Source organism: Oryzias latipes, chromosome 4 (genome assembly GCF_053564925.1).
Source record: "Oryzias latipes strain Hd-rR chromosome 4, Olatipes_Hd-rR_3.1".
Classification (NCBI taxonomy): Eukaryota; Metazoa; Chordata; class Actinopteri; order Beloniformes; family Adrianichthyidae; genus Oryzias; species Oryzias latipes.
In genome coordinates, this window is record NC_136240.1 from 16,164,368 (window position 1) to 16,192,191 (window position 27,824).

General features: G+C 37.4%; 2 protein-coding genes and 1 long non-coding RNA gene across 8 annotated transcripts; 2 read left to right on the forward strand and 1 right to left on the reverse strand.

Annotated features, from left to right (window-relative positions):
• Positions 1–472: 472 nt before the first annotated feature.
• Positions 473–24,787, forward strand: LOC101163728 (phosphatidylinositol 3-kinase regulatory subunit gamma). 5 transcript variants are annotated; one of them, XM_023954244.2, is made up of 12 exons: positions 473–1,046; positions 3,527–4,252; positions 8,390–8,530; positions 8,736–8,838; positions 9,718–9,816; positions 14,504–14,684; positions 14,799–14,924; positions 15,046–15,188; positions 15,317–15,493; positions 16,407–16,478; positions 18,108–18,266; positions 18,396–24,787. In XM_023954244.2, the coding sequence occupies exons 2-12, from the start codon at positions 4,003–4,005 to the stop codon at positions 18,592–18,594; spliced, it is 1,650 nt and encodes a 549-aa protein (XP_023810012.1). In that variant the 5' UTR covers positions 473–1,046; positions 3,527–4,002; the 3' UTR covers positions 18,595–24,787. The 5 variants fall into 5 exon arrangements, with proteins under 5 accessions (XP_023810012.1, XP_078801985.1, XP_078801981.1 ...); XM_078945859.1 differs by having other exon boundaries at positions 14,802–14,924; positions 18,396–20,865; XM_078945855.1 differs by having other exon boundaries at positions 504–1,046; positions 3,993–4,252.
• Positions 999–25,158, reverse strand: LOC144991871 (uncharacterized). 2 transcript variants are annotated; one of them, XR_013655532.1, is made up of 2 exons: positions 25,047–25,158; positions 999–1,104 (listed from the first exon to the last, which is right to left on the reverse strand). It is a non-coding gene; the product is annotated as an uncharacterized LOC144991871 (long non-coding RNA). The 2 variants fall into 2 exon arrangements; XR_013655531.1 differs by lacking the exon at positions 25,047–25,158 and adding an exon at positions 3,242–3,366.
• On the forward strand, positions 25,153–27,584 carry LOC101167441 (IFI30 lysosomal thiol reductase). The gene is made up of 7 exons (XM_078945866.1): positions 25,153–25,355; positions 26,100–26,288; positions 26,366–26,437; positions 26,528–26,620; positions 26,903–27,055; positions 27,344–27,416; positions 27,500–27,584. The coding sequence occupies exons 1-7, from the start codon at positions 25,215–25,217 to the stop codon at positions 27,550–27,552; spliced, it is 774 nt and encodes a 257-aa protein (XP_078801992.1). The 5' UTR covers positions 25,153–25,214; the 3' UTR covers positions 27,553–27,584.
• Positions 27,585–27,824: the final 240 nt, after the last annotated feature.

The window sequence follows — 27,824 nt, forward strand, 5'->3', positions numbered from 1 at the left end:
GTATGCAGAAAAGCCTCATAGACAGAGACACACACACACACCTCCCTGTCTGTGAATGCAGTCACACGGCTTGATATCATAGGAGCAGAGGTGGAGGGGGGGGGGAGTTTTGGGTCTGCGATTTTGTCTACAGTGCCGTAACATTTTTAACCAGTTACTTCCACACCACTTCTTTCATTACGCCGTTCTGTGAAGTGGAACGTAAAGCTGCTGGAGTTGAGAGGTCAGGGGCTCCTGCTGCCTAGAAACATACAGTCTAATATTAGAACATTTCCTTGATTTGTTAGCAGCATCTCTGCTGACTGCTGAGCACATGGCAACAGGCCGGCCAATAGGATTTCAGGAGACTGCTAAGCCCCTTGCTCTGTATAGCAACAGCGGCATCCTTGCCTTATTTATTTATATATGACTTTTTTCCCACCGACTCATTCCTATGACCGTGTCCCCCCCCCCTTATCCATCCAGTGAGCTCTCAAACTGTGCAAAAGAGTTGCAGTGTTGAGAGCAGGGCTCCTCTTCTACTCCTGCTGCTCTCTTAAGTGCATTAGCTCTTGAATATAAATAGCCTTCATAGCTTTTTTTCCTATAGTGAATTGCAATTTTCCACATTTGTGTTGATTTTTTCTTATCGCATCTCACAATTTATTGAAGTTTTTTTTAGTGCTTCTCCATACAAATGTGAATTAAGAGAACCATGATTTGGAGAGAGGAGTGATTCCCGGAAGGATTTTTACATGCAGTTGTGAGGAAGAGAAGGAAAACCAACAGGAATGACAGCGTGGGAAAAAGTGACATACGGAGGAGACGGATAACAACCAAGAAGAGGAGATCTGTAGAAGATGGAGGACATGGAGGAGAGCCTATCAGGGATAGGAGGAGTGGGAGGCGGTGGGAGGTGGAGGGGCATGGAATGGCGTGAGGACCGAGGCCGGTGGTTGGTTTGATCTGAGCCACGTGTGTGTCCAGCGACGTCTCTTCGTCGCTTCATGGATGTCGATGAGACGCAGGCTTCCGATGCCGCCCCGTCCTTTTCCGTCTTGGTCCAGGTAGGTGCGCAGTATCCTGTACATCTCAGTTTCCTTATGCTGTTTCATGTTCTCCACACTGGCAAAACAAGCATTTGCCAAAAGTTGCCATTTTTAGAGTTTTGTGGTTATTCAACCACCTCTTCGTCATTCAAAGCGTAATTACAGGGTGATGGGAAGCTTTAAGGCGTTGAGAAAATATGGCGTACATCTGCTGTCCCGCTTTCAGTTTAGGATGAGACACTGATCGACTTGACTTAAAAGAAGAACAAAGACAAAATTTGACCAAAAGACTAGAAACATGGTGGGTAAACAGTTTTTGGTGGTTTCTATATTATAAAAGAGACGTTACGTTGCCGTCTGTACGGGGCACAGGCTGTATGGCCGTTTGGGACGTTTCCATTAAAGCCCTGCTGCTGAAACAGATACATGTAAGACCATTTGAACTATCCTCAGCCCAACTGGAATGACTCACTAATGGCTCCTAACCATTTGAATCTATGTCTGGATTTCTTTTTATGTCCATTTGAGGAGACAGAATCTTTTTGTTGAAGAAAATCCAGTTTTAGGCTGATAATCAAAATGTGAATCTCTTGGTTCTCTGATAGTTCTGTTCTATATATTAGAGTGATTGAATGAAAAGTAAAACAAACAAAAAACTGGTTATTAGACTTATCGGACTTTCAATGGCGTGACTTTTGGTAGCTCGCTTCATCCGTGCGAGAAGTCACCACAACTGAGCACGAAGATCACTGACGACTTTATAGCTGCGTATTACTGGAGCGATTTTTGTGCAGACGCCATTTGCAGCGCTTTCACTTTTGATCGTCGCAAACATTAAATTACAGTGTGGTCAATTTTATTTGCTTTTTTCCTTTTTCTGTCTATTTTTGAATAGAATCATTTTCACCTCACCCCAGACCCAGAAATGAAAAACATTATAAACTGCAAACAATTTTTTTTAAACAAATTTTTGAAAAATTGATGCCAAAAAACAATTTTGGTTCATATTTTAAAGCAGAATATCATAATTTCATCAAATAAATAACTGTTACTGAACGGTGAAATCGCAAGACTTTTTAAACGATAAAAAGCCAGTAGGGTTGGTCTTGTTTTTTTTAAGAGCTTTTCCCAATAGATATTGTTAATATATATGACTTTTTTTGAACACAAAAATGGTTATTTCCCACTTGTAGAATGAGTAAATGACATCCGCTGTCAAATCCCTTCAAGACTTTGCATTATAAAGATTCCAGCAGAATAAACCGCTGACTAATCCATCTGTTGGGAAGGGAGGCGGATTTAACCGCAGACCCCTTGATTTCACTATAGGCCACTTTCACTTTGAGGACCCCTGATTAATTGCAGGAAAGACACTTTCTAAATAAAAATAAATAATTCTGAATGAGTTTTTTTTAATGTTTTTGCCATTACTTACTTACTTATCAAAAATGAATTCATTAGTTACGAATATTAGGAAAAACGTGCTTTGACCTTGATGAAATAAAAAATGTTTTGATTTTATTTAAAAAGATTACATGGTATTAGATACAATGATTAATCGTATGATTATTAATTCATACAACGTCATAAATCGTCTTCAAGATATTTGTACAGAATAATTTAATGATGACTGTTTAAGCAGAGAGTATCGTAAAACAAAGAACTCTGGATCATAAATAACATTTACTGTTCATTCCAGAGCCTGACTGATCTAACAAAGGTATCTGTGTTTTTTTTATAATGCTGGAGTAGGAGTTATAGTTTTGCTATCTTTTTGGATAAAAATCTTTTAGGTGATTCTAAGCAATGATCTCTGAGCTGTCTGGGTTGGATGTGCGAGTCAGGCAGGGAATGAGTCGAGGTTGCCCCTCTACTTTGAGCAGAGGGGCATTTGTCTCCTAATTTCTGTTCCGTAACAAAATAAAAATGGTGGCAAAACCCACAAACCTATAAACAAACCTTTAACTGTTTTAAAGAAGTTACAGCTGAGATTTGTTTTACTTTACTGTCACACACCGAAAAAAAAACAAAAAAAAAAAACAACTGATGCAACAGAGAACCTGCAAAGTGACTATTTTTCAAAACAATATTCTTTACAGTCCTTTATTTTTGAAAAACATATTGGCAAAAGCCTAAAAAAATCTACTTTACTTTACTTTGTTTTTGACATTTATACTCTCTTATAATGTTATTGTGTTAGATTTGGTACTTACAGAAGAGAGGTTTAATGTTTTTTACACAGCTTTCCTGCTCTGCATGCTTTACATTGCTGTTCTTCAGGTTGCAGAACTACAAATGAGACTTTGTCATACCCAGCATCATAGTTGGCAGCAGATCTGTAACATGTAATGAGCAATGAGTCAGGTTTTAAGACGCTTACCTGAAAATATCTAATGTTGGTGCATGGTACAGAAGAGTAAGTCTGTGATGGCTATCTTGGTTACTTATTGAAAAGAATATGTCTCAATGTGTGTGTGTGTGTGTGTGTTTTAATTTAGGTTTCCTAAGAAGAGGTGATCTATGTGTCTTTGAGGAAGAAAATGTGCAGCTGAGAATCAGCGTTCCCCAGTTGAACATCAGACATTGAAGCGAAAAAGAATCAGGCCATTTGATTCTTGCACTGTGGTTTTCTCCAAGCAGCTCCTTGGCATGAATTCCTTCAAGCCTATTTCCTTTAGAGGTTCTTTTTAAATGACTGTGAAGCAGAAAAGTACTTAATTAAAAAAAACTGCTCAGGAATAAAGGGGAGTGCAAACCTGGGATGCTCTATGATGTGTTTTAAACAAGCGTTCAGCCTGGAGAACAGGCTCTACATCACCAACACTGGTCAGCCATGATCTCCGCATTTCCATCCTCTCAATCCTCAACCATGAGTTTAACTGTAAGCTGATAATATGTGATCTCACTGTGACACCAACAGTCGGATTCACCCTGTTATAAAACCAAGCTAGACTGTTCTGTCAGTGTTGTGAAAATGGCCGCCAAGAGTTTCCACCTCTGGACCGAGGACGAGCTGAAGCCAAACGATGTCCTGACATCCTCTCTAGCATCTCTCCGGCTAACAGATGAGGCTGTGGTCACGAGCGAGAACACAGTCCACATGGTGGATAATCCCAAGCCCGATCCTACATTTCCTGAGATGACATCATCACTGCTTCACCAATCACGGCAGCAGTCAGACATAAGCATAGCTACTAAGCCTGAGCCTCTACCAGCAGATCAAGGTAAGATTAAGGTGCTGCTTTAAGCCTTTCAAGGATCAACACACATATCAACATACAGGCCTTGGTGGATTTTAGTTTTACACCAAACACTACGATCTAAAAGAAATCTAGCAACAGAATGTGAGCCCTACACAAATCCACAGATCTATGCATTCATGGGGACAGTTACACCTGCATCTTTATTTCTCTGATGATCTCTACTAAGAACCACAACTGCACATTTAGAACAATGTAGGGAATCAAATTATATATTTCTTTACAAAACACTATTTACAACTACTTCATAAACTTCAATGTAAAAAGATTTTTATGCAATCTATCAATAAACTAACATGGAGCAAAATCTGTCCCCCTCATTCAAAAGGAAAAATCATTTGTTCTTATAGTTAAAAAGGCAAAACAATGTTGTAAAACTTAAATCACTGTTGTAGGATGAAATGCATTATACTTCAATAATTATGTTTTTTTGAACATGGCTGTGTCAGTAAAAGATCAAAATACGCATCTGTGTATTAGGAAAAATCTATAAGTAGAAGATGAGAGCTGTATTTTAATGTGATGTGGTAAAGTGGGTGTATGTCACTGAAAATGGTATGAAGCAAAATATATATTAGATATTTAACAATAAGAGCTTCTAGTTTTAGAAATGTTTTAGAGATTCCATCGATTCATGGTACTGATCAATACTGACTGATTAATCTTTAACCCTTGTGCTATCCTATGACCCCACCCTTACTTTGACGTGTTCTCCCTACCATGACAAAGGTGGATAAAGGTGGAAAGATTTCATGTAATCCATGGACACCAGTGAAGATCACAAATCATTGAAGAAAAAAGCTTCAGGGCACTGAAGATCAGTGTTTTTCAACCAGTGTGCCGTGGCACACTAGTGTGCCGTGGGAGATGGTCAAGTGTGCCGTGGGAAATTGCCCTCATTAACTGATCTAAAAACATTTCCCATCTCCAGGATTTCAGCTCTCTGTTCATCCAAACAGGCCCTGATAAAACACTGAGGAGTTAGGAATATAAAAGATCGTAAAATACTTTTTCTTTGCAATTATTTTATTTTATTAAAGACATTTTGATAAGAATGACGGTACAGTACCGCGATTCAGCTGCACCTTCGGCTGTATTTTGGAAAAGTCCCGTCCCTTTAACTGTCTCCACCAATCATTCTTGGGGGGCTTAATCACATGTCATCAGTCTGACCAATCAGAAGTGGTTAAAGTCTTCACTTCCTTGTCCCGATTTAGCTCGTAAAGTCTCTCAGTTCTACCAAAAATACCAGCTAAAGCTCGTCTTTAGCGGTGTAGCTTCCCACAGAATCCGGTATCAGACCGTGGAATAAGTGAACAAAACAATGAAGCTCCGAAAACCGATCTCCGGCTGTTTTATGCACTACATCTCCCATGATGCATTGGGTTGTGAGAGTGACAGCGCACAAGGAGATCTGTTGTTAAACGTCTTGAAACCAACGAACACACATCAAACTGCTTTTAAATCTTCTAACTTAACTTTTATTGCATCTTTTAGAAAAAAACAGCTGCAGTTTCCAGCTTTTTCTGCAACAATTATCTCAAAAATGCATGTGAGATTGTGGAGGGGCTGTAGATCAATACAGACTATGAGTTTCTCCTTTTTTTAAAAATTTTTGGATGCTGGTGTGCCGCGGGATTTTTTTTAAGGTTAAAGTGTGCCGTGGCTCAGAAAAGGTTGAAAAACACTGGTCTAGATGACCCAACTCCCAATGGTAAAGTGCCTAGGATAGCACAAGGGTTAAGCTGAGTAAGGCCAACTGTGTTTTCAAATACTAAATACAACTGAATATGCACAAAATCCTGGATAACACTTCACTGTTTAAAAAGAAATATTTCATTTTTAAATGTTGACGGATAGGTTTAGCTTAGTTTTTTATTGTCTCAGAAAGTAGTTTACTGAGGGAAAAACTACAAAATATTACAGACATTATGGGAGGATGAACTGGGTTAACACTTGTTGGAGAAGCAAATAACTATATGAGTCAACCGCAGAGGCAAAATAAAAAAATAAAAATAAAAGGCAGACAGTCTTTTTGGCTATTGGTTTACTGGAGAAGAGAAAAGCTAAAAATGTCAGTGAGTTGAGCCGCTTCTCCTTATACATATCACTATGTCCTGGGTGCTACAGTTTAACACTACATTCTGGGGATTATTTAGAACAGGGGTGTCCAAACGTTTAGCAATAAGGGCCAGATTCGGTGAGGTGAAAATATGTTAGGGCCAACCAATCATCCTGCAATCTTTGAACTCCTGTAATAACGTTAAATGCAAATGAACTATTTAATGACTATATTTTTGGATTGGGATACTTTATATTTCTTCACATAGAACAGAAATATTTCCAATTACATTTTGACTAAAATTAAAGTGAATTCCATATTTGAAGACCAGAAAAGAAAATGTCTGCCTGAAAAAAACTTTTTTCAACATTTAATCTGGTTTATATGTTAAATATCATTCACTATTCAATGCACACTGTAAAATTCTATATTTAAATGATGAGAACAGGAAAATAACACAAATACTTATTTGATTCAGAAGTACAAACCATTGTGGTTCTGATAAGTGAAACACAACTGTTCGTGACATTTTAGAAATTAGCTAAAAAGTTTCACAGAAACGTCCAGTGACAGTGTCTTCACATTTGGTCTAAAAATCAAATCAAAGTCCAATTTAATTCAAACTTTGTCCTCCTTTCCTTTACAAAAAAATCACAAAAACTTGCAAATTTCGTTACATTTCATTTCATTTCATTATGAGGAAATTTAGCCAGTCAAAATGCAAAAATTGTACAAAAAGTTTTTAGAAAGCGATGGGGGTTACATATTATTGATTTTATCAAAGAACCTAGAAATTTTAACGCAGGCTGCATTTTGCCCATGGACTGGACTTTGGACAAGCCTGATTTAGAAAGTTAATTTAAGGAGACAGCTTTGATTCTGGTGTTGTCTTATTTTTCCCCTTAAGTTGTCACTTATTCAGTTAAAATTGGATTAAAAAAAAATTATAAATTTAATCGGTAACTACTATTCATCTGTAAACGTCAACCTTGGACGTAAAACTTAACTGATTTTGAAGAAATATAGTCATAGTAGTAAATAGATATTAAATGATGTAATTTGTCCATCAGAACACTGTAGTTAATACTACTAACCTATATCTATGCCTGTAAAGTTGGCAAACACAATAACACAAACAATTCACAGAAGAAGTAAACATTAACTAGAAAATCAGATTTCCCCTGAACTCACTAATTAACCTTATTTTCTAGTCCAATATAGTTAGAAACTCAAATGGCTTTAGGAGAACATGATATCACATGCTACATTCTCCCACGTTTCTGCTATTCAACTAGATTTAGGATTAATTAGTTGCAGATCGTATTTCGCTTTCATGCCAGGCAAGCTTTAACAGAGAGTCAGTGTTTGACTGCATGGGGTTCATGAGTTTATTCCCTTCCTAAAGTTACAGCAGCATTAGTGTGATTCCTCCAGCATTCGTTAAAACAGCTCCGGGCATGCCAACACAAGTGCTGAAGGGACAAGTTACATCAACTGTTAAAAACAAATGCTGCCCTACATACGTGTAGCAATGTTGGGTTGCTAGGGTTTACATACTACTAAATACTAACAGTTCACATGTATTTTATTTAGACTTACTGATAAATTTTCATAATGCTCCAGGCCCTAAAGCTAAGACAACATTTATTTCCAATTAAAATGAAATAAATAAAATTCAAACAGTGGTGCATGTAAGCTGTGGTCATTCAGATTGACATGGCATCTCTCAGTGGTCAGCTGTTGTTTGTTAGGCGAGGCAAGGCGAGGTCGAGCATCAAACCACCCAGAGTTTAGAAGAGTGGGCCTGAACATTGAGGAGTGCCAGTTCTGGTATTTTAGGCAGTCAGTGTCACCTGTCAGCACACTAGTCTGGACAGTCTCCCGCGTGGTCTAAGACTGAACCATACACCAATATCTCCCTCCAGAACTTTGTCAAGAGGCCAGCAGTCGGTGCAGACAGCACCCGAGTACAGATACTTTTATGTAGACTGTCCTTAACTTGTGGCTAACCCTGCGTTGTTTGCATGGTTGGTGTTTAGAGTCCTTGGAGAAGGAGAAAGGCCACAGCAGCAGTGAGGTGCAGTCTTGCACACCGAGAGTTTTCCTTCAGGACCTCTCCTCACACACTGATGGAGATGATAAAGCATTTCTTGCCCTAAAAATCAGCAGCAAGGAAAAAGGTAAAATTCTGTCTCATGTTTGCCAGAAATCTTTGTTTTCCTAAATTAGGACATTGTTTTTGTTGGTGAATTCAGACATGTAAAATGTTAAATGTTGGCTAGCTTTATTTGTAGAATGAAATTAAACATTACATTTTTAAAACAAAAATGAATAAAAGCCAATACTTTAGATTTTAATTATTTATTTTCCTATTCTTGCCCACAGTTTGGTCAGAGAGTGATACAACCAAACCAATGGCAGCCTATGAGAGCAATGCAGACAACCTCCAGCTATCTGAAGCAGAGTGGTACTGGGGAAACATCTCAAGGTACGTTGTCCAGTCATTAGCTGCGTTTACATGGACAAAAGTAATTGGAAAGAATGCCTGATCGGAAGAAAAATGCGTCATGTAAACACGCCGTTCGGAATACTCTGCCCCGATCAGACTCGTTCGGATCAAGATTTCTTTCCGATCGAGATAGGTGGATTATGCCGATTGTTGATCCGATCGTGTTGCATGTAAACAGTTTATTCCGATCGTGTATCACTACTGCTCTGGTTTACGTCACGCACAGACCGGCTGCTCCGCGCGGGTGAATCGTGTCTCTGATCAGAGCAGCCGGAGTGATAGCTTTGTGTTTGCGGGCAGGGGTGGTGGTGCTTGTTGTGTTTGTTATGAGTGCTTTGTTAGGCTTCCTTCCTGCCGCTCTTAGAAACTGTTCAAACAATCACATGGATTTGTGTTTCCAGTCGTGTCCCGACAAAATAAAAACTGATGTTATTCCCACATATTTACGTGTAGCCAAGATGCAGATTGAGGCATTTCCCGCATGGATTTTGTGTTCATCAAACAAGATCATCCCGTATATTACCAAGCTGCTGCATAAATGTATGTGGCATCTCGGTTTGTTTACAGCGGGACTCATTTCCTCTTCCGGTATTTTCAACACTACTGCGCATAGCCAAATGATTTATTCCGACCAAAAGTGTGACCATGTGAACGTTTGTTATAATCGGAAAAAGTTTTTCTGGGCCCATGTACACGGTTGAATTCAAATCCGACCATTGATCTGATCAAAATATTTTGCCCATGTAACCGCAGCTATTGGCAATTTTAGACTAGAAATCGAAATAATTCCATAAATGTATGGATGTTTGTATAAAAAAAATTCTTTAAAAACGGACTCTGCCAACTCTATTTTTCCAGAGAGGAAGTAAATAACTTGATGAGAAACACTCCCGATGGGACTTTTCTGGTTCGAGACTCCTCCAGTGGAATTAAAGGAGAATACACTCTGACCTTACGGTAACTGTTTTTCTTTGTATCTAGATTTAGTTAAAACTGCTATAAATGTTTGCATGGCTAAACCTTTTTTGTGTAGAGACTTTTATCAACTCAAACAACATGGACATGTGTCCCAGGACAACTTATGGCTGGTATTTTCCTCTGTCAAGTGTTGGCTTCAGACTATCCTTGTTATGTTGGGAAAGATGCAGGACATATTCTGGGCTGTTTCCTAGATAACCATACACGGTCGCAGGCAGTGCTGAGGACTTTCTAACTGTACCAAATGTTTGTTCAACCAAAAGAAGTTGAGTACCCCTCATGCTAGACAGATTTGACTGTTTAGTCACATCTGGGTTTAAATCAAGGGTACAACGAATCATGGCTGATCTGTGATCTGTACGGATCAGTAGCCACGGCTTGTCGTATTTGCGTCCATCATGTTCTGGTGTGTCAAATTTGCTGCTGGACGCTTGTCAAAAAGCGTATTCATGAGTATGACGCTACCACCACGTGTGGTAGAAACTATTAACAAGTTTTTCTCAACCAGACCTCATCGCGACATCAGACTGGGATGATGTTTAATTAGTTTATTTTGAAGTGCTCTACAAAAGGCATCGGTGAACTGTCCCGTACTGGCAGTAGAAAGACATTGAAAAAAACTGTTGGGACAGACGTAGCAAAGTGTTTCAACTACATTATTTTAACTTTTGCCCTGGTAGTTGTTTTACCTCTAATTTATTAAAATTCAATTTTATGTATGTACAATTTTATGTAACCTCACAAAAAACAAATGAAACAATCCTATGTTCTTTTTAAACAGCGATTAATTTAAAAAAATTTTTTTAATGTTTGAACAAGAGCAACTGTAATGTTTGAACAATTATATGATCACAACATGCTTGGTAAATTTTACACAAAAAAGTTAAATGTAGCTACACAAAAAGTGAACGAAATTTGTTTATGTTGTTGAAGTTACATTAGTTTTTATATTAGTTTTTCCTTTCACTAACTTAAAAATAAAGTCTTTGAAAACTTTTACATTTTATTTCTTTTTGGGTGAATAAATTGTTTCAGTTTAGTTGAAATGTGTCTGTTGGCCACTTAGCCTTAATCCTGTTTCCTGTTTAGGTATTACTTCTATTGAAGATTAACTTTTAATTTTTCAAAAGTGACTGAAGTCTGAAACTGAATTTGTCCTTCAAGACAGACATTATTAGGAAACAGTTTCAGTTAGAAAAATTACTTGAACCAAACACTGGGATGTCTGGCTGTTAGTAAACACAAATCCAGAAGGAGAACTGTTATGCACCCTATGTCTAAGAGTGTGGGGCATAACATAAAGAAGAAGAAAATGACCCCAAATGCAAAAATGTAAGCCCTCAAAGATCACCAAATATAAAAAAGCTGCCAAAAACAATGTCTGAACAAATAATAATAGGGTTTCTTGTCCCAAATGTAAATATGACAAAAGGAAAGCAAAAGGAGCATCTAACTTCAGGGTGAACCCAGGCCAAACTAATAAACAAAACAGAACTAACTCAAATGTCAAATGCTCTATCTCAGTGGTCCCCGACCTTTTTAACGCCACGGACCGTTATGACGTCAGACAAAGTTTTCACAGACCAGTCTTTCAAATGTAGGCTGATGAGTAATACAGTAACACTACGATGAAGGGGGAACAGAGGCGTGTCAAGATGAGCCCTGAGCTTTTATTTTGACACGCATGACATTGTATATCGCACAGGTCTCATCATCCTCTCCCCTTCCCACACTCATGGTGCAAAAAAGAAGTGCTGTCTAATAAATGCAGCTTTCTTTATTTTCCCGGAAGTGGAAGGCTCCCCTTCTGTCTCCTGGGTGGGCGTTTTCTCCTTGGCAAAGAAATTTTCCAAAGACGTTTGTTTTTTACTTATTTTGCTAGCTCCTTGGTTTTATTTTGGCGGTAACGTGACCGAGAAGAGCGCCTTGGCCTGCGTCTAGAGCAGGGGTGGCGAACAAGTTTGACACCAAGAGCCGAATTTATTCGCTGTGAGAGTCAAAGAGCCACACCACACACTGACCTGCCAATACGTACACACACAAACACGCAATTAAAGCCGTATTATTTTCCATAAAGCACTCCTTTCCCTACAACACAACAGCAAGTATTGTACTTGTGTTTATTTCAAGTTTTACTTCAGTTGAGTGTGGCATAAAATAATTTTAACCTTCAGTATATAAAAAAAGAAATCTTCACGATTTTGTTTTATTTATAGTTTTATGATGAATCTTTGTCGTGAAAATCAATTAAATGACATTTTTATGTAAATTGAAACGACTCAGCTTGTTCACAACAGAAGCAAGGACACCTGCTTCCTACTAGCTCAGTATTGCATTTACTTGAACTTAACCGCCAGCACCCAAACATCATGAACCTCACTTCTGCTCATAGCCTCCTCACTAATGGTTTTTCACCCAAGATTCCCCACTTCCCATGAGTCTTAGGGGCTAACCCCCAGATCGCCACAATATGATGAGACGCAAAGAGCTGCATGCGGCTTGAGAGCCGCGTGTTTGCCACCCCTGGTCTGGAGTAACATAGACGGATATAACAGAGAATCAGGCAATTTTTCAAAATAAAACATCTTTCAGATTCAGAAATAAATAAGACGGAAGTAATGTGAGTAATTTATTCTTTCTCTGCGGCCCGGTACCAAGTGACCCACGGACTGGTACAGGTAGGCGGTTGGGGACCACTGCTCTATCTGACCTTCAAGGAAACAAAGTAAAAATAGATTACATAGTCTGACCAGCCTCCCTGATCCTCAACCAAAACAGGAGAAAACAGTCACAAACAAAATGGCAGTTTACCCCTGCTGCTCTACCACAACAAAAATATCCAGATGAAAGTTATACAACGTTTGGGAAATAGTTCACACAAAAGCTTCACCAACAAGCTTACACATCCAAAAGGCCTCACAAAATACTTAAGTATTGTCAATGGGGGGGAAGGCGAGACAGAAGCTGCAGCCAAAGACTTCTTCCCCCATGGGACCATGGAGATGACAGGTTTTTAAAGTCCCATCCTCCAATCACGTGCAGCCACCAATCTTCCTCCCTCCAATCCAGAGGCAGCACCAGTCACTCATTCTCCAATCCAGGGCAGCCCCAAGACCTTATTGCAGCAATCCTGGGGGGTATTCCAGAAAGCAAGACTTAACTCGCCTGACTTTAACCCTGAACTCTGGCTGAAGTGCGCCTAAACTTGCTTACTCTGGGTATGTCAGTTCCAACAGACCAGATATGAGTTAGCGTAATTACGCAAGACTTGGTAACCCTGGGTTAATAAGCATGCACGGCAAGTACATAAAGACATTCTCAATGGATCGCCGATTTCCAGAGTCACCATGGAAACACATGGAGAAAAAAAGAGAGTGCTATACTTCAGTGAGAAGGAGTCGGAGATTTTAATGACGACATATGAAGATTATACGGCCATAAAAAAAGTAATACGGCTGCATCAGCAAAAAAAAAAAAAAAGGGTTTCTGCTTGGAGAAAGAGTAAACGCACGAGTTTCTGATCTTATTTCCAATTACATTGTGATATATATATATCTATATATATATATAGATATATATATAGATATATATATATTTATATATATAACAATTATATATATATATAAAACACAACTTATAAAGCTTAAATGAATTAATTCAATTGGTAACAAGTAATTAAGTTAAATTTATTTAACCTAATTTCTTATGTCTATCCAACTCAATAATTGTTTATACAACTCAAATTTACATATTTATCTAACTAAATGTCATATTACTTCAATTCAATTAAATCTTTTTCCATGTGAATTTATTGTACTACTTAAACTCTCATATGTCTGAGTTAAAGGCTGCAGATTTTCTCATTTTTATAAAATTAAAATAAATTACACTGTAAGGATTTATGACTTATACCATGCATTTATTTATTATGACTGTGACTGTAACTTCAGTTCAAATACTGTACTATTACAATACGGGTGCCAAATAAACTCATCATCTTCTCCCTCCCTCTCAGTCATAGTGCAGAAAGAATTAAACATAACAGGATAAAATAACTCAGCAATACACAGTAAAACAGCTACAACTAAAAATATTTAGACAAAAACATACAATTGTATCCAAATCCGTCCAGACAGGCAAAGGGAATGGTATCCCACAATTCCTTGCGCTGCCCATCTAACAGCAACACTGAAGTTACACCTACTTAATTGAATTAATTTGAATGAAAGTAAAATAACTGTTTGATGACCATGTGTTGTTTTTAAGTTGACTGAACAAAATTTTTTTTAACTTAACTGAAGCAAATGATTAAGTTAGATTTTTAACATCAGTGAAAATGAGTAATTCCCACGCTACACTTGACCATCCTAGTGTGCCGTGGCACACCGGCTGAAAAACATTGCTCTAGGTGTTGAGTTATACTACATCTGTGTTAAAAGCTTTACTTTATTAATTATGCTTAGGACCATTGTCATTTGTAATATACCGCAAACGCAAATGTGGTTTCTTGTACTAGTACTTAAAAAATAAACATATGTGAACTTGAATACATACACATATTTATGCAGCAATGCATACACAGATACATATATATGTTGTGTTATTTCTATATTAAATCATTGCCTACATGTAGATGCAAACTAAACCTCTTTTTTGACCTTTGCAGGAAGGATGGCTATAACAGGTTGATAAAAATCTTCCATTATGGGGAAAAGTGTGGCTTTTCTGAGCCACTTGTCTTCCCCTCTGTGGTGGATCTGATCCAGCATTATCAGAAGAAATCGCTAGCACAGTACAACTCTAAACTGGATACACGGTTACTCTACCCAGTATCCAGATTTCAGGAGGTAGGTTTGACCCCAATGGGATTACAGCTAGCTGAAAAGATACAATGATATAAAGATGCATCACAGAGTTAATTGAATTAATTCGTAAACAGTTTCATTTTCTTCTCTTTACAGCAGCACCTTGTAATGGAAGTTGACATAGATGCAGCCGGTGAACAGTTGAGAATATATCAGGATCAATACAAAGAGACGAGCAAAGAGTATGATCAGTTGTTCAAAGAGCTGAACCAAACCTCCCAGGTACAACATACTTCTGTGGAGAAAGTTTTTTGTTACAATGAAAACCTTTAGTGCTTTTTTTTTTACCTCAGTAACTGTTTGACTTATTCATTTGTTTTTTTGTTTGTTTTTTTACGTACAGGAACTTCAAAGTAAGAGGACAGCCATTGAGGCTTTTACTGAAATAATCAGGATTTTCGAAGAGGAATGTGAAACTCAAGAACGCTACAGCAAGGAATACATTGACATGTTCCTTGCATTAGATAGCAGCTCAAATACAGAAAAGTGAGCTTCCAATAATTCAATGATTAAGTCATATATTTCACGTTAGATTTTTTTTTCCGTCGTCCAGAATTCGGACAACAACTAAGATGCATTTGAACTGCTCACTCAGGTCATTCTTTTGTCCCCAGGATTCAAAGCAACCCTGAAGAGTTGCAGTCAAGGGTGGAGGAGATTCACAGCAGCAAGAAGAAGTTGGAAGAAGAGTTGAAGAAGAAAGCTCTGGCTCACATGGAAGTTGACAGGAAAATGAATGGCTTGAAGCCTGACCTTGTGCAACTCAGGAAAATCAGGGATCAATACCTACTGTAAGTTCTAGTCTCATTTTTAATACGACTTCCCATTATATTTTGCCTCAATATGCAGTAGAGAGTAGCCACATTAAAAAATAGCTTGCTCATGTAGTTGCATTAATATTTTTTAGATTGTGGTTTTTTGTTTAGCAATAACATGCTCTATCATTAAAATACATTGGTGTTTTCTATTAAAAAATAAATTTTAAAGAAGCATTTTACTTCATTTCTTTCAGAATTGGATTGTTGTTTTCTTAGTGTTTTTTTTAAAAGCCCAATTTAGACAACGCTTCTGCTTCATTTTGGTTAACAGTTTAAATGGCAATTTCTTAGAGAATAAGCTTTAATTGGAAAAAGCGACAACAAAAAAATGATTTCCATTGTCCCATGTCAAGTGTTTGTCACTCATTGAAAAGCAGGCTACTTCATTCACGTCATTCTTTGAATTGTCTCAAAACCCTACCCGTATGTCATGTGTGTGTCATGCTCAATAAACTATTAATTTTAAATATGTTAGCATAAGTCCATATGAGCCTTGATATCTCTCTGAGACAGAATTTGAGTTTGAAAACACACAGCATACCAGAGCCACTGCTGAATTACAAACATAGGCAAAGCAGTCAGCTGGTTCTCACAGCTGCTGATCGGTTTGTATGTTTGGTATGGCTTGGCAGCCCAGAATCTACTTTCCCTGTAAATTAAACCTACGAGGTAATGACATCCTTGACTAAAGCAAATTAATGAATTTGCAGGGTTTTTTTTCAAGAAGATTTTTACAACAGTCTCTACTTTTATTTAAGAGGGTCTTGATTCTTCTGTGATACGTTGTTACCAAGTTGAATCTGAAAGTAGAATGAGAACCTTAAATTTCATCAGTCTAATAGAATTCTATTTTTTCTTATTATTCACTGTGGTTTGCTCGTTTTAGGTGGCTCACCCAGCAAGGTACTAGTCAGAGCCAGATTAACGAGTGGTTGGGTATAAAGAGAGAAGAAGAAGAGTAAGTACGGTACATTTTTGTTTCCAGGTTAACTAATTTGACCGACTTTTTTTTTTTGAATTGCTTGTCTTGTTTGAATTTAAGACTACATGCTAAAAGAAAGATCTGCTTGGCGAGCCAGATGCTTACATTTGTTCACTCAGCCATTTTTGTTACACCCTTTAACACTAGACCTTTATCTCCAGAATTGACGTTCTTTGAATTCCCGTAAACTCTTCAAATGTTAACGCAATTAACACTAACGGATTCTGTAACTCCATTAGAATTACGTTAATTGTGTAAACTGTTGAAAAGTTATGATAGTTTGATGATGATGATGATAGGTATTAAAGAGTAACCCTTTAACTTAGAGCTTTTTTAAAGCTTTTTGACCTACAGTAACTCTTTAACCGTCTATGTGATTAATGTGAATCAACTGATACTGATGCGGGGAAAAGCGCCTTTGTACCGATATGCAACGATTCGCATAAAATCAACTAATTTAGAATCAACCAATTTAAATATTTTTTTTTTTTTTTCTTTCTTAACTTGTCCTGTCCAACAGCTGGGCAGACAGATGAGAGCTGAGGGCCTCTTGTGTAGGACAGATTTTACTTTAACAAGAGGGGTTATTAATCAAACAAACAAACCAAAGGTATGTCTGGATAGACCCCTTTTGTAATTGAGGCCAAACTTTATTAATTTCAATCATGTCTGAAAATCTTTGGTGTTGGACCGGACGGAAAAGGAAAGAGGGGAAGAAGAGAGAGGGACGATAGAGAGAGGGGGGGGGTAGGAGGGTGATAATAAGAGGGGAAGGGGGGTAAGACCATGAAGCAGCATAAAGCAACAAGTTTACTGGTTGTTAATCATTATGGTAAGGTTCAAATGTAGTACAAAAAGGGCGGGGCCTGTCCACACACACACTCAAATGTTATAAACACACCTGCTAGCTGCAAAAATGTCCACCTGTCGACATGTACACAAAACAGATAGTGTTCACACGCATACTTATGCCTTAAAACCAACTAGTGTGAAATATTTCAGTCATTCAGTCATGCAAACTGTTAGTGCAGCAACCAATTTAAATTGATTGGGTAACAGTGACGTGCGGTCAGGTGAGGCTAGTGAGGCTCCGCCTCACCGGTCATCGTAGAAAGTAGAAAATAGTACATTAAGTAAATATTATTTTCCATTGATCCATATTAAAGATACATTTTCAGTTGACTCGACATGTTTCCCACAGTTTCTGAGGTTAAGACCGCATACGGAGCAGAAACTCTGGGTGAGGCTCCGGAGCGTTTCGCCTCATGTCTGACTGCAGGACTTAATTCGTAAGCACTCCATTGCTGTAAAGTGTTGCATTATGACGGAAGGCTGCTTTTGTCCACTTTACATCCTGCTGGAATTACATTGTGTAAACGGTTTAAGGGTTACAGTAGTCAAAATAATGTTAACACTGCAGATAAAGTTCCAGTATTAAAGGGTTAAAATCAGCATAAGTCATACTGGCCGGAAATCTGGGTGATGCTGCTATGCTGATGATAACGCTCTCTCACCATAGCAGAAGTGGTCTATAATTTTGTTTCCCAGTGAAAGAGTTTGTGTCTTTTTATGATCTTCAGCTAAATGAATGTGTCTGTGTGCTAGTCTCTACACCCTGGAGGATGATACTCACCAGGAGAGGAGCTGGTATGTGGGTGGCATGAGACGAAAAGAGGCGGAGGAGCTGCTGAGAGGGAGGAGAGATGGAACTTTCTTAATCAGAGAGAGTCAGACTCAGAGGGGCTCCTTCGCCTGCTCTGTTGTGTGAGTGTTTTTTTTCTTCTATTATTGCACTTAAAAATTTTATTGAACCATACTTGAACATGTTGTTAGCCTTTGACACAATTCAGTTGTGCAGTTGGCAACATACAGTGATCTGTTCCTCTCCTGCAGTGTGGACGGAGAGGTGAAACACTGTGTCATCTACAGGACGGCTACAGGGTATGGCTTTGCAGAGCCCTACAACTTGTACTCATCGCTCAGGGAGCTTGTTCTCCACTACAGACACACATCCTTGATCCAACACAACCAGCAGCTGAATGTAACCCTTGCCTGGCCTGCTCTTAGTCAGCCATTCAGTGAAGAAACATGAGCACACAGTCCTGGTGACGCTTTTAAAACTTTACACTATAGCACTGAGGACACAGTTACCACACGAAGAACCGCTTAGTGTTTCAGTGCTAAAATTACAGTATCAGTTCCCATTTGGCTATGCTTTCACAGCAATTAAAAACAGCTAAAAAAAATAATCATGGAATATTTGTATATTTGGCTTTAAGCACTAGCTTCTTAACCAGACCAGGTGAACAGAAAATTGGATGAAGGATTTTTTTCGGTTTCCGTTGGAACAGCTCTAACCAATACAAATAAATGGGATGACTGTTCTAATGTTATATACAGAGTTTAAAATCTTTACAAATGATGAAGAGCTGCACGTTTTACTTTGCTGAACACAAAGAAAATGGATAAATAATTTTCCGTTTCTGAATTCTGTTATCAGTTTAGCCCTTTTACACAATACATTTTACTAAAGGGTGGTAAAATATGAATAGTCTGTCTGTTTAAAACACACTGCGTGTTGGAACATAAATTACAGCATTTTTTCACAACAAAAATAGTCAAAATAGTTTTTGTCTGGATGGGTTTTTTTTAAACGTACAATTTCAGACACTCAATATTGCAGCAGAAGATATGTCTATATGTTTTTACAAAAACCAACTAAATAAAACTACTCTATAATTAGCCAGACAAACATAGGAAACCTCTTAGTAGTGTAAAATCCTACAATTTAACCCAACATCTGCATCTTGTACATGACTGAAATTTGCTCAAGGGACGCTGCAAAAGTTATGATAGAATCTTCTCATTAAAATATATTTTTAAACAAGACATTTTCTTTATTGAGGGGATGGGGTGTAAAGTTGTAAAGTTACAGCCAGCATGTTCTTAGTTTGGAGAACCAGAGATGATGTCAGATGGTCCAGCAAAGCTCTGAGAAGACATCAATTTGCAACATGCAGTTTAAAAGCCGTCATGCGTGTACATTTACACCGGTTTCGACAGTTTGTTACCGTGATTGAAGAAAATCAATAATTAAAGTGACAAACTGAAATCTATTTGTCCAAGGTACAGTGCCCCACTTAAAACAAAAAAGTAGAAGTTAAACGTTTTTTACAGTTTTCAAAAATGTATCAAAATCCTGTATATTTGATACAAGAAATCCATTAAATATAGGCTGTAGCTATTTTAAAGGTAATTATGGAGAAATTAAGCTCAGGTCGGGACTCTGCACTACCCTGAACATTTTGCATTGCTGTTAGTGGAAGTGAGGAGTCACTTAAGCACTTTATCCAAAATTAAAGATGAACACAAAAGGAGCAGTTGTTGCTTCAGGCTTCATTTATGAATCCTGTCCGTGGTGGACAAATACCTCACTTTATAATGTTCAAATGGTTGAAAAAAAGAAAGAAATCTTTACTAAACTTTTATTGCTCTTACTTATTTTTGATGTTTGATAAAGATCGATGTTTAAAACATGGCAGGTATTGTGAGCAGTTGTCATTCATAGGAAGCATTTACATTCGGCATCTCAAGCTACTCATCCAACCTTCAGATCGGACTGTTCGACAGTTCTTTAATTTAGATAAATATTTAATTTTTAGGATTATAAATACATTTTTCAAGTCTGTTTTCAAATGTTTGTTTTGATTTTGAGAACGCTACTAAAATGATCCATTTCTTATGTGCAACACATTTAAAAGAGAAAAAACATCAAGAACCCAGAAGCTGATCAAAAGTGAAAATGAATTCTGGTCCCATAAACACTAGAAAATCACACAAAAACAATATAATACCCACATGTAAAACAGTGGTCTAGATAATTAGCTTTAGGGTGTAATTATTTAGGCTATATACTGCGTCTTCTGTAGCCAGCACTGCAGGATTCTTGACAAATCTATGGATCCAGGAGAATCCTGCTTGTCTCCAACTCTGCACAAATTGTATAATGGTGCCTTTGATGTCTTAGTCCAGCTATCATATTACTCTTTGACGCAAAAACATCATAACGAACTACGTAGATTGTGTAACGTTAAATTAAAACAATAAAAACAAATTAATAAAAAGGTTTAAACTTTTACATAAAATCTGCACTAGATGCTAAAATTGATCCACTTTACACTTGAGGTAAGACCCTTTTTTCAGGGTGTTTGTTGCCAAAATGAAGGTTATTTGGGTAGCTTGAATTAAACGTAGTTCAGTTTTAACCATAAGCCACGTCACAACAGCACAGTCCATGTCCGTCAGGTTATTCATATCAACCCAAATGAAGATTTAGAAAAAAGTTATAAGACTCACATTTACCGGTGCAAATTATTTTTTAAGGATAAAGATTAAGCATAGGCTGAAGCAAACACAAAAGGTAAATCAAAGCCAGCATTTAAGCAGCACGAACCTAAAGCTGAACACAGAATAAGAATTGCTCATTTTATTTTGACAAAAGCTAGTTATATTATACATGTCTGAATTCATGAAAACTGAGACTGCTTAGCTACTGAAACATAAAAAAACATAATACCACATCCTCATTTTCTTGTACTTTGTTTTTTTCCAATTTAAGAATCGTGATAATCCAGTGGTGCTGAGTCTAGTGGTAATTCAGAGACTTAAACATTGACCAAACAGCTTTAAAAAAATCTCACTACCTCGCTGGGAGGTATATTCAATAGATAATAGAACACTGTGTCTATATGAGAAAACATCTTACATACACATTTGAAACTTTTTCAAACCTTCAGTTCAAATTGTTTACATTTCAGACAGTCCCAGCGAGTTTTGGTGCTGGGTTGTTGCCAGGTTTGTGATCCAGGGACTTTTGATTGTGCAGTCTGTGGTTAGGGATAAATGGTGCTCGAGGATTACAGTAAATTACTTCAACAGCATTTCTTAAAGAAAAATATAGCACTTCAAAAAACACAACAATTGAAATGTTGTTTTGTCTGTTAACTAAGATTCAGTTAGCTAATCTATAAAAAAATTGGTTGATAGGTTATTTAACCTTTCAATGGGTCACATTTAATGCACTTTTCTCTACTTGGTTGAAAGTGTGCTTGGTTGTGATTGCATACATTTGATGTTGTCTCCTTTTTGTCCGACTGTTATTTGACATGTTTTCTTTTCTTCTGGAGTAGATTGTTTCAGATTTCAGGCTTGGAGCTATGAAAAGGTCTAGAAGTCTGATAAGTTGTTATTGTGAAACAATTTCTCTAGTTTTATGGAATTCTGCTCGGCTGGATACTGTTTGTTAACCAGATCTGGTACTAATGCAGCACCACAAGCTGTTTAAGATTTCTTTCTTGAAACAGTTGGCCGTTCTCTTTCATATTCTCATCGCCTCACAGTATGAGTCTAACTGTGATGTCTATATCAACTAAGCAAATGTGACATATTTGGTGTGCCTGTAACCACATTAATCTGCCACATTGTGTTGCACAGGAGCAAACTATGAGTACTGCATTGCACAGGCTGTGGACAGATTGCCACAACCACCACAAAGCAGTGCACTATGTGTCGTCTCACCTGGAAGTGGTTTGTTTCTCGTCAACCAGGTTATCTATTTTTGTATAATTGGAACACCAAATATGTTGTGTGCTGAATTAAGTCTAGAACTTGTGTGTTTACTTTACAATGCAAAATTAAATATAAATCATTACCTTTATCTGCTTCTCCAGCAGGAATAAAAAAAAAAGGTCAACGGGTTATATGTGCACATAAACATGCAAAGACCATTGCTCTGTTGGGTTTAGATTTGAAGCATAGCATTTGCACAAAAGTATCTCATGTGAGTAGAGGTACTATGACTTTTATCTTGTACATTTACTCACTGAAGCAGCTGGACAAGGTTGTAAATAAAGACAAATTGCTAATGAGATTAATATGTTGTAGCATTGATTTAAAAAATGTTTCAGTGCATTGACATTGTAATTACATATGCACAGTTTGGTCTTTTTTGTACACAGTAGCAAGGTTTACATGCACAACAATATTGATACTATTATTAATAGATCCTGCACAAATTGTGTTTAGGATCTTTTAGTCACATTTGCACATAACCATATGACCCACCCATTGGTAGACAGTTAAGTCTCACTTTGTCTTACTTTGGGTGTTCTTTTTATCTGCAGCTAAGCTTTTTTTTTTTTTTTGCACAGTTTTGTCCGTCAGGTTTTTTTTTTTTTTTGGCATGACACATAAAAATAAACCCAAGTGAAGCTGATGTCTAAAATTTACAAGTACATCTAGAACACTCCACATAATTTCATGAAATTGCGGTTCTCTCAAACACTTCATGGCCAAATACACGTTTAGATGTTGGAGAGTATTGTTTACAAAATGATCAAAATATTGTTGTGTATGTAGACATACCCATTTACTGTTATGTATATTTTGTATTGTGCTGCAAACAGATATGCTGAAAGACACTAAAAGCACATTTCTCAGTAAGTACTGTTCTGTGTGTTTGATGGTGAAAGGGAAGTAGCTAGTCTGTTTTTTTTTCCGTTCATTCAAAAGTTTCTTCATAAATTATGCTCTACTAATTGTTCTTCAATGACGATGATACAACCAGCCTAAATTTTGTCTTTCATATATTTTTGCCTTTTAGCATACTTTAATTACTGAAGCACTCCTTTAAATAAAATGTGTAAAAGAATTTAACAAAATAGGTGTTCTTTAAGTCTTTGTTTGAATTCTGTGCTAAATAACATGGATTGGTGATATGGAAAAACAAATGACAGAAATAAACTGTGAGGACAGTTTCTTTTAGTTTGCTGTTTGGATAATCGAGTTTATCAATGACGTTACTTAAAAGGTTTTGTATTATGGGATGTAGCAGGTACTGAATTAGAAAAATACTGTACGTGTAAAAACAGTTAAACATGTTCGTTAGTGGTGTAAGTGGTAGTGGTTTCAACTGTAGTTTAACAAGTTTGATTTCTTGCGACAGATTTTTTTTGTTTTGTTTCTTTGGTATCGTTGAACCTTTTCTTTAGGAATAACATGGTTCTGCAAAATAAAAATACATGTCTAATGAGGGTTCTAGGAACAGACTGATCTTTAAGATAATAGCGAAAGGAAGAATTGTGAAGATAAATTGGAGGAGGGGTTGAAGAAAGACGGTAAACTGGAACAGTTGTGGCAATGATATGTAGCACGCCTTTGATTTGTGGGTTCTTTTGGGTAGATCTGTACTTACAGCTATGGTTCTACATCTAGAAGAAGGTTGCAGAATGTTTAGTGAAGGATCTGGTCACGTGACATTAAGGTTTGTTGGTAGGATTGATGTGTTTAGTTAAAATGCTAGGTTTAGACAAAACTTGATTGGCATAGCTGGGACAACCAGTTTCAAAAGTAAGTCATTGTAAAGATGAGAGGTCCTGACTCCTGTGGTGCTATTTCCGTGGCTGGTGCAGCACAAATGTGAGAAGCATCAAGTTTTGGGGGGTGTGGCAAAAATTATGCCGCCAGGCACAAATTTTCTAGAGTTAAAAAATCTGGATCTTTGCGAGGTGTCAACTAATCTAGAACTGTGCTTTTGTGGTACTGTGTGCAATCCAAAACAAACGGATGAGCTCAATATTGCTGTTTTGTAGTTGCACATAGGCCAATGATGGACAGCAAGTTGTCAAACATATTTTAACCGTCGGTCCCCGTCATGCAAACCTGTGTTTGGTGTTAGCCAAGTATTAAAAGCAGTTGAAAAGACCTGTAATCTAGAATAGTTTATTAATTTTGGCACTAAATTTCTTCCATGCTGTAAAATAAAATTTAGCAATAATGCCTTTTTACTTTACAAAGAAAGTCATTGTTGATTTTTAATTGACATTAAGGTGCAAACATGATCCAAACTCTTCGAGTGTAATCATCAAATTTAAAAAAAATATCTTTTGAAAGGATGTTTCAGTAACTTTGCATTTTTTCCTCCTTAATGTGGGTCTCTGGAATTGTCTTTCAGTTGTTTAAAAGAATTTAGCCGTACTTAGTTAAAAGCCTGTTGTCGTAAGAAAACTATTACTGTTAATGTTTTATTTACTGTATTGATTATGCAAAAAAACACTGAGCTTGTTGAATCAAAACTGTCTTGTTTCCTTTTGGATGTCAAATCTTTGAAAGGTGTTTCTTCTGTTTTCCTTTCTTTCATTATGTAAAACTAACTTTACTCATTTCAGGACATTGTTGTTCAAAGTATGCACTTTCAAATCCCAAATAAAATTGAGAATGCGGTCAAACTAGTTGCTGCTTTTTTTCCCCCATTGAGATAACTTTAGTTGAAAATGGAAGTGTTATATGAAAAAGTTTTAGGATTTTTTTCTAAAATAAAATTGTCTGTGAATCCCCTAACCCTGTTTAGGGAGTCAGTGTCTGTACAAATAAGGAAAACACTTTTTTTTAAACAAGCTAATCACTACATAATCACAATTTTAATGATTTGTTTTCCATACCAACATGCAAGTGGGTTTAAACAGTTGGATTTAAGTTTAGACATACCTTCTTCTTCTGGAACCCGCTTGGATGGAGACTTCCGGTCCCGGTCACACAGCTTCCGCTGCACCTCGCGTCAATTAATCAGGAGACAGACGTCTATAGTTGTAGGGGCGGGGCTTCAGCCGCTCCGCTTTTAAGCCGTGCTGAGTTTGAGTTGCTGGTGTTTGGAGCATGGAGCTGCTGGGGGTGCTGGCTGTGGTTCTTGTGGTCTCTGTGGACCGGACGGCGCTGGGAATCTCTCATCCAAAGCCGTCCTGCCGTTATCCTCCATCTCAATGGTGTCGGTCTCTGGAAATAGCTATAGAATGTAAGGTAAGTAAACAGACGATGGGTGTTTTGTTTTTTCCCTGGGGATACAGAAAATTGTAATAAAAAATACATTATGTTATAGACTCAGACGAGAACTTTAAACAAAGCTCAATTTTTATAGTGTCAATAAAATTGTTTGCTTGATAGTTTTTAAATAAAAAAAAGGACTTAAGCTTTTATTTTGTAACTACGAAGAAGTATTTAACACAATAAAAGTCTCTCATACTAAAATAGAAGTGTCAAATATGCGGCCAGAATATTGAAATACAGGGTTGATCCTGTTGTTGAAACTGTTTTATAGAGTTCAACATTTCTGCTCTGTAATGAGAGTCATGCTGCATAAATTGAGCACCAGAGGTTCTTCATGTGCTCGAGGTCACATCAATCACTTAATCGGTTTAAAAACTGTTTGTGCAGTGAAAAACACCAAAGATGGAAAATGTCATCCTCCCTCTTAAGTGATATTTATTAATTATATATTGAAAATGTTATGTCAACTGTACATTATCAGCACATCATTGCTGCTGTTTTTTTTTTGTTTTTTTTTAACAATTTGTTGAATAGTCCAAAAGTCAAAGTTGCAAATATTCAATCAAGTTGTTTTAGATGAACCAAGTAAATTTGGGGGCAACATGCTTTAGGATCAATTTAAAATTGTTATATGTGTTGACAAAAATGTAAAGTAGGCAGGGTAAAATAAATCTAAGTTGGATTTGATGGTCATTGTCAAATTTCTCTGATTAATAGGTTCAGAAACAGTGCATGGAGCTAAATGCCATCAAGCCGAATGAGACTGTCCCTCCAGTATCCATCACTCTATACTATGAGACCCTGTGCCCAGACTGCAGAATTTTCATCAGTGAGCAGTTGTTTCCCACCTGGTTAATGCTAAAAGACATCATGTCTGTTACACTGGTGCCTTATGGAAATGCTCAGGTACGTCCTTCAGCTGCTCGCAGATGTCATTGGAAGAACAATCAAAGCATGAAAACTCTCTTTCTACCTTTTTGCAGGAGGTTCAATCACCAACTTCGTCCTTCATCTGTCAGCATGGGGAGCCCGAATGCAAAGGAAACATGATACAGGTTTACAACTTGTTGCCAGCATTTGAATGTAACTATTATTTTTAGAAATGCAATTATTTTTTTCCCGCTAATGATTCATCTCTTCCTAAGGCCTGCATTCTCCATTTAACAACAAACTCCCTTGCATTTCAAATCATCTACTGCATGGAGTCCTCTGCAGATGTGCTCAGTGCTGCACAGCCAGTGAGTATCCACAGGAATATTAGGATTATTGAGATGCATTACAACAGAGACTTTAGAAATCATTTTGTTGGATAATTAATAATCTGTGGAACATGAAAATCTACAGCAAATGAAAGGGATTAGAGATTTGACTATTTAGAATGGCTTTGAAATTAATACTGTTGGCCTGAAGCAAAAAAAAAACTATATTTATGTGAAGTAAGCAGACACTGGAAAAGCTTAAAAAAATTGTTTGTTTTATTTTATTTTTGTCTGTCTCTTTTCTTCCTCTGCCTGACTCAGTGTCTTCACCTGTATGCTCCCTCGGTCTCCTGGTCCAGTGTGAACTCTTGCGTCAGTGGAGACTTGGGATTCCGTCTGATGCATGGCAATGCGGTCATGACCCGAGCTCTGAACCCTCCCCACACACACGTTCCTTGGGTCACTTTTAATGGGGTAAAGTCCCATCTTGATACTCCTAATCAGTTAACTCAAATGCCCAATTTAAAAATAAAAGAGAAAAATATCAGCACCCAGTCATGGTGGTTGCCTGCTTATCTGAATGATTAGTTTGTGGAAAATCTGTGTTTAGATCAACAAAGCTTGTAAAATAAAGCTAGTTGGGCTTTTGTTTCAGTAAAGAACAAGTAAAAAATGACTGAGGGGTTTGGGTTTACCTGCAGAGATGAGAGTAGTTGACAAAATTGGGTCAGGCGCATGACTTTAAAGATTGCTGTGTTGCAGGAATACACGGAGGAGAATGAAGAAAAGGCAATGTCCTCCCTCTTCCATCTGGTTTGTGAGCTCTATCAGGCAAGTCGTTGCTGCAATCCACCTCTGAGCTTTGAATTTCTTAATTCTAACCAAACCAGTTGCTTAATTTAATTTCTTTTTAGGGAGTGAAGCCTCCTGCCTGCACCGGCGCTTCCGTCAAACTAAGCCGAAGTGTCTGAATATAATAAAATGCAAAGTTTTGGTGCTTGAATTTGATTCAAAGATTTTTACTTATGTGTTTCTTTGTTATGTTTGTGTTTACAAAGCAGCTTGTGCATTTACCATCCTCACTTGGAACTAAACTTTTGCTTCAAGAAAATTCCTTGACTTGTTTTTATTCTAGAACATTTTGCAGAGTCAATATAAAAAACAAAAATCAGGTTTTACCCTTACTGCAATCTTTGGAAACTTTAAAAAGTAACATTCAAGAGATGCCAAAACCAGCCTCTAG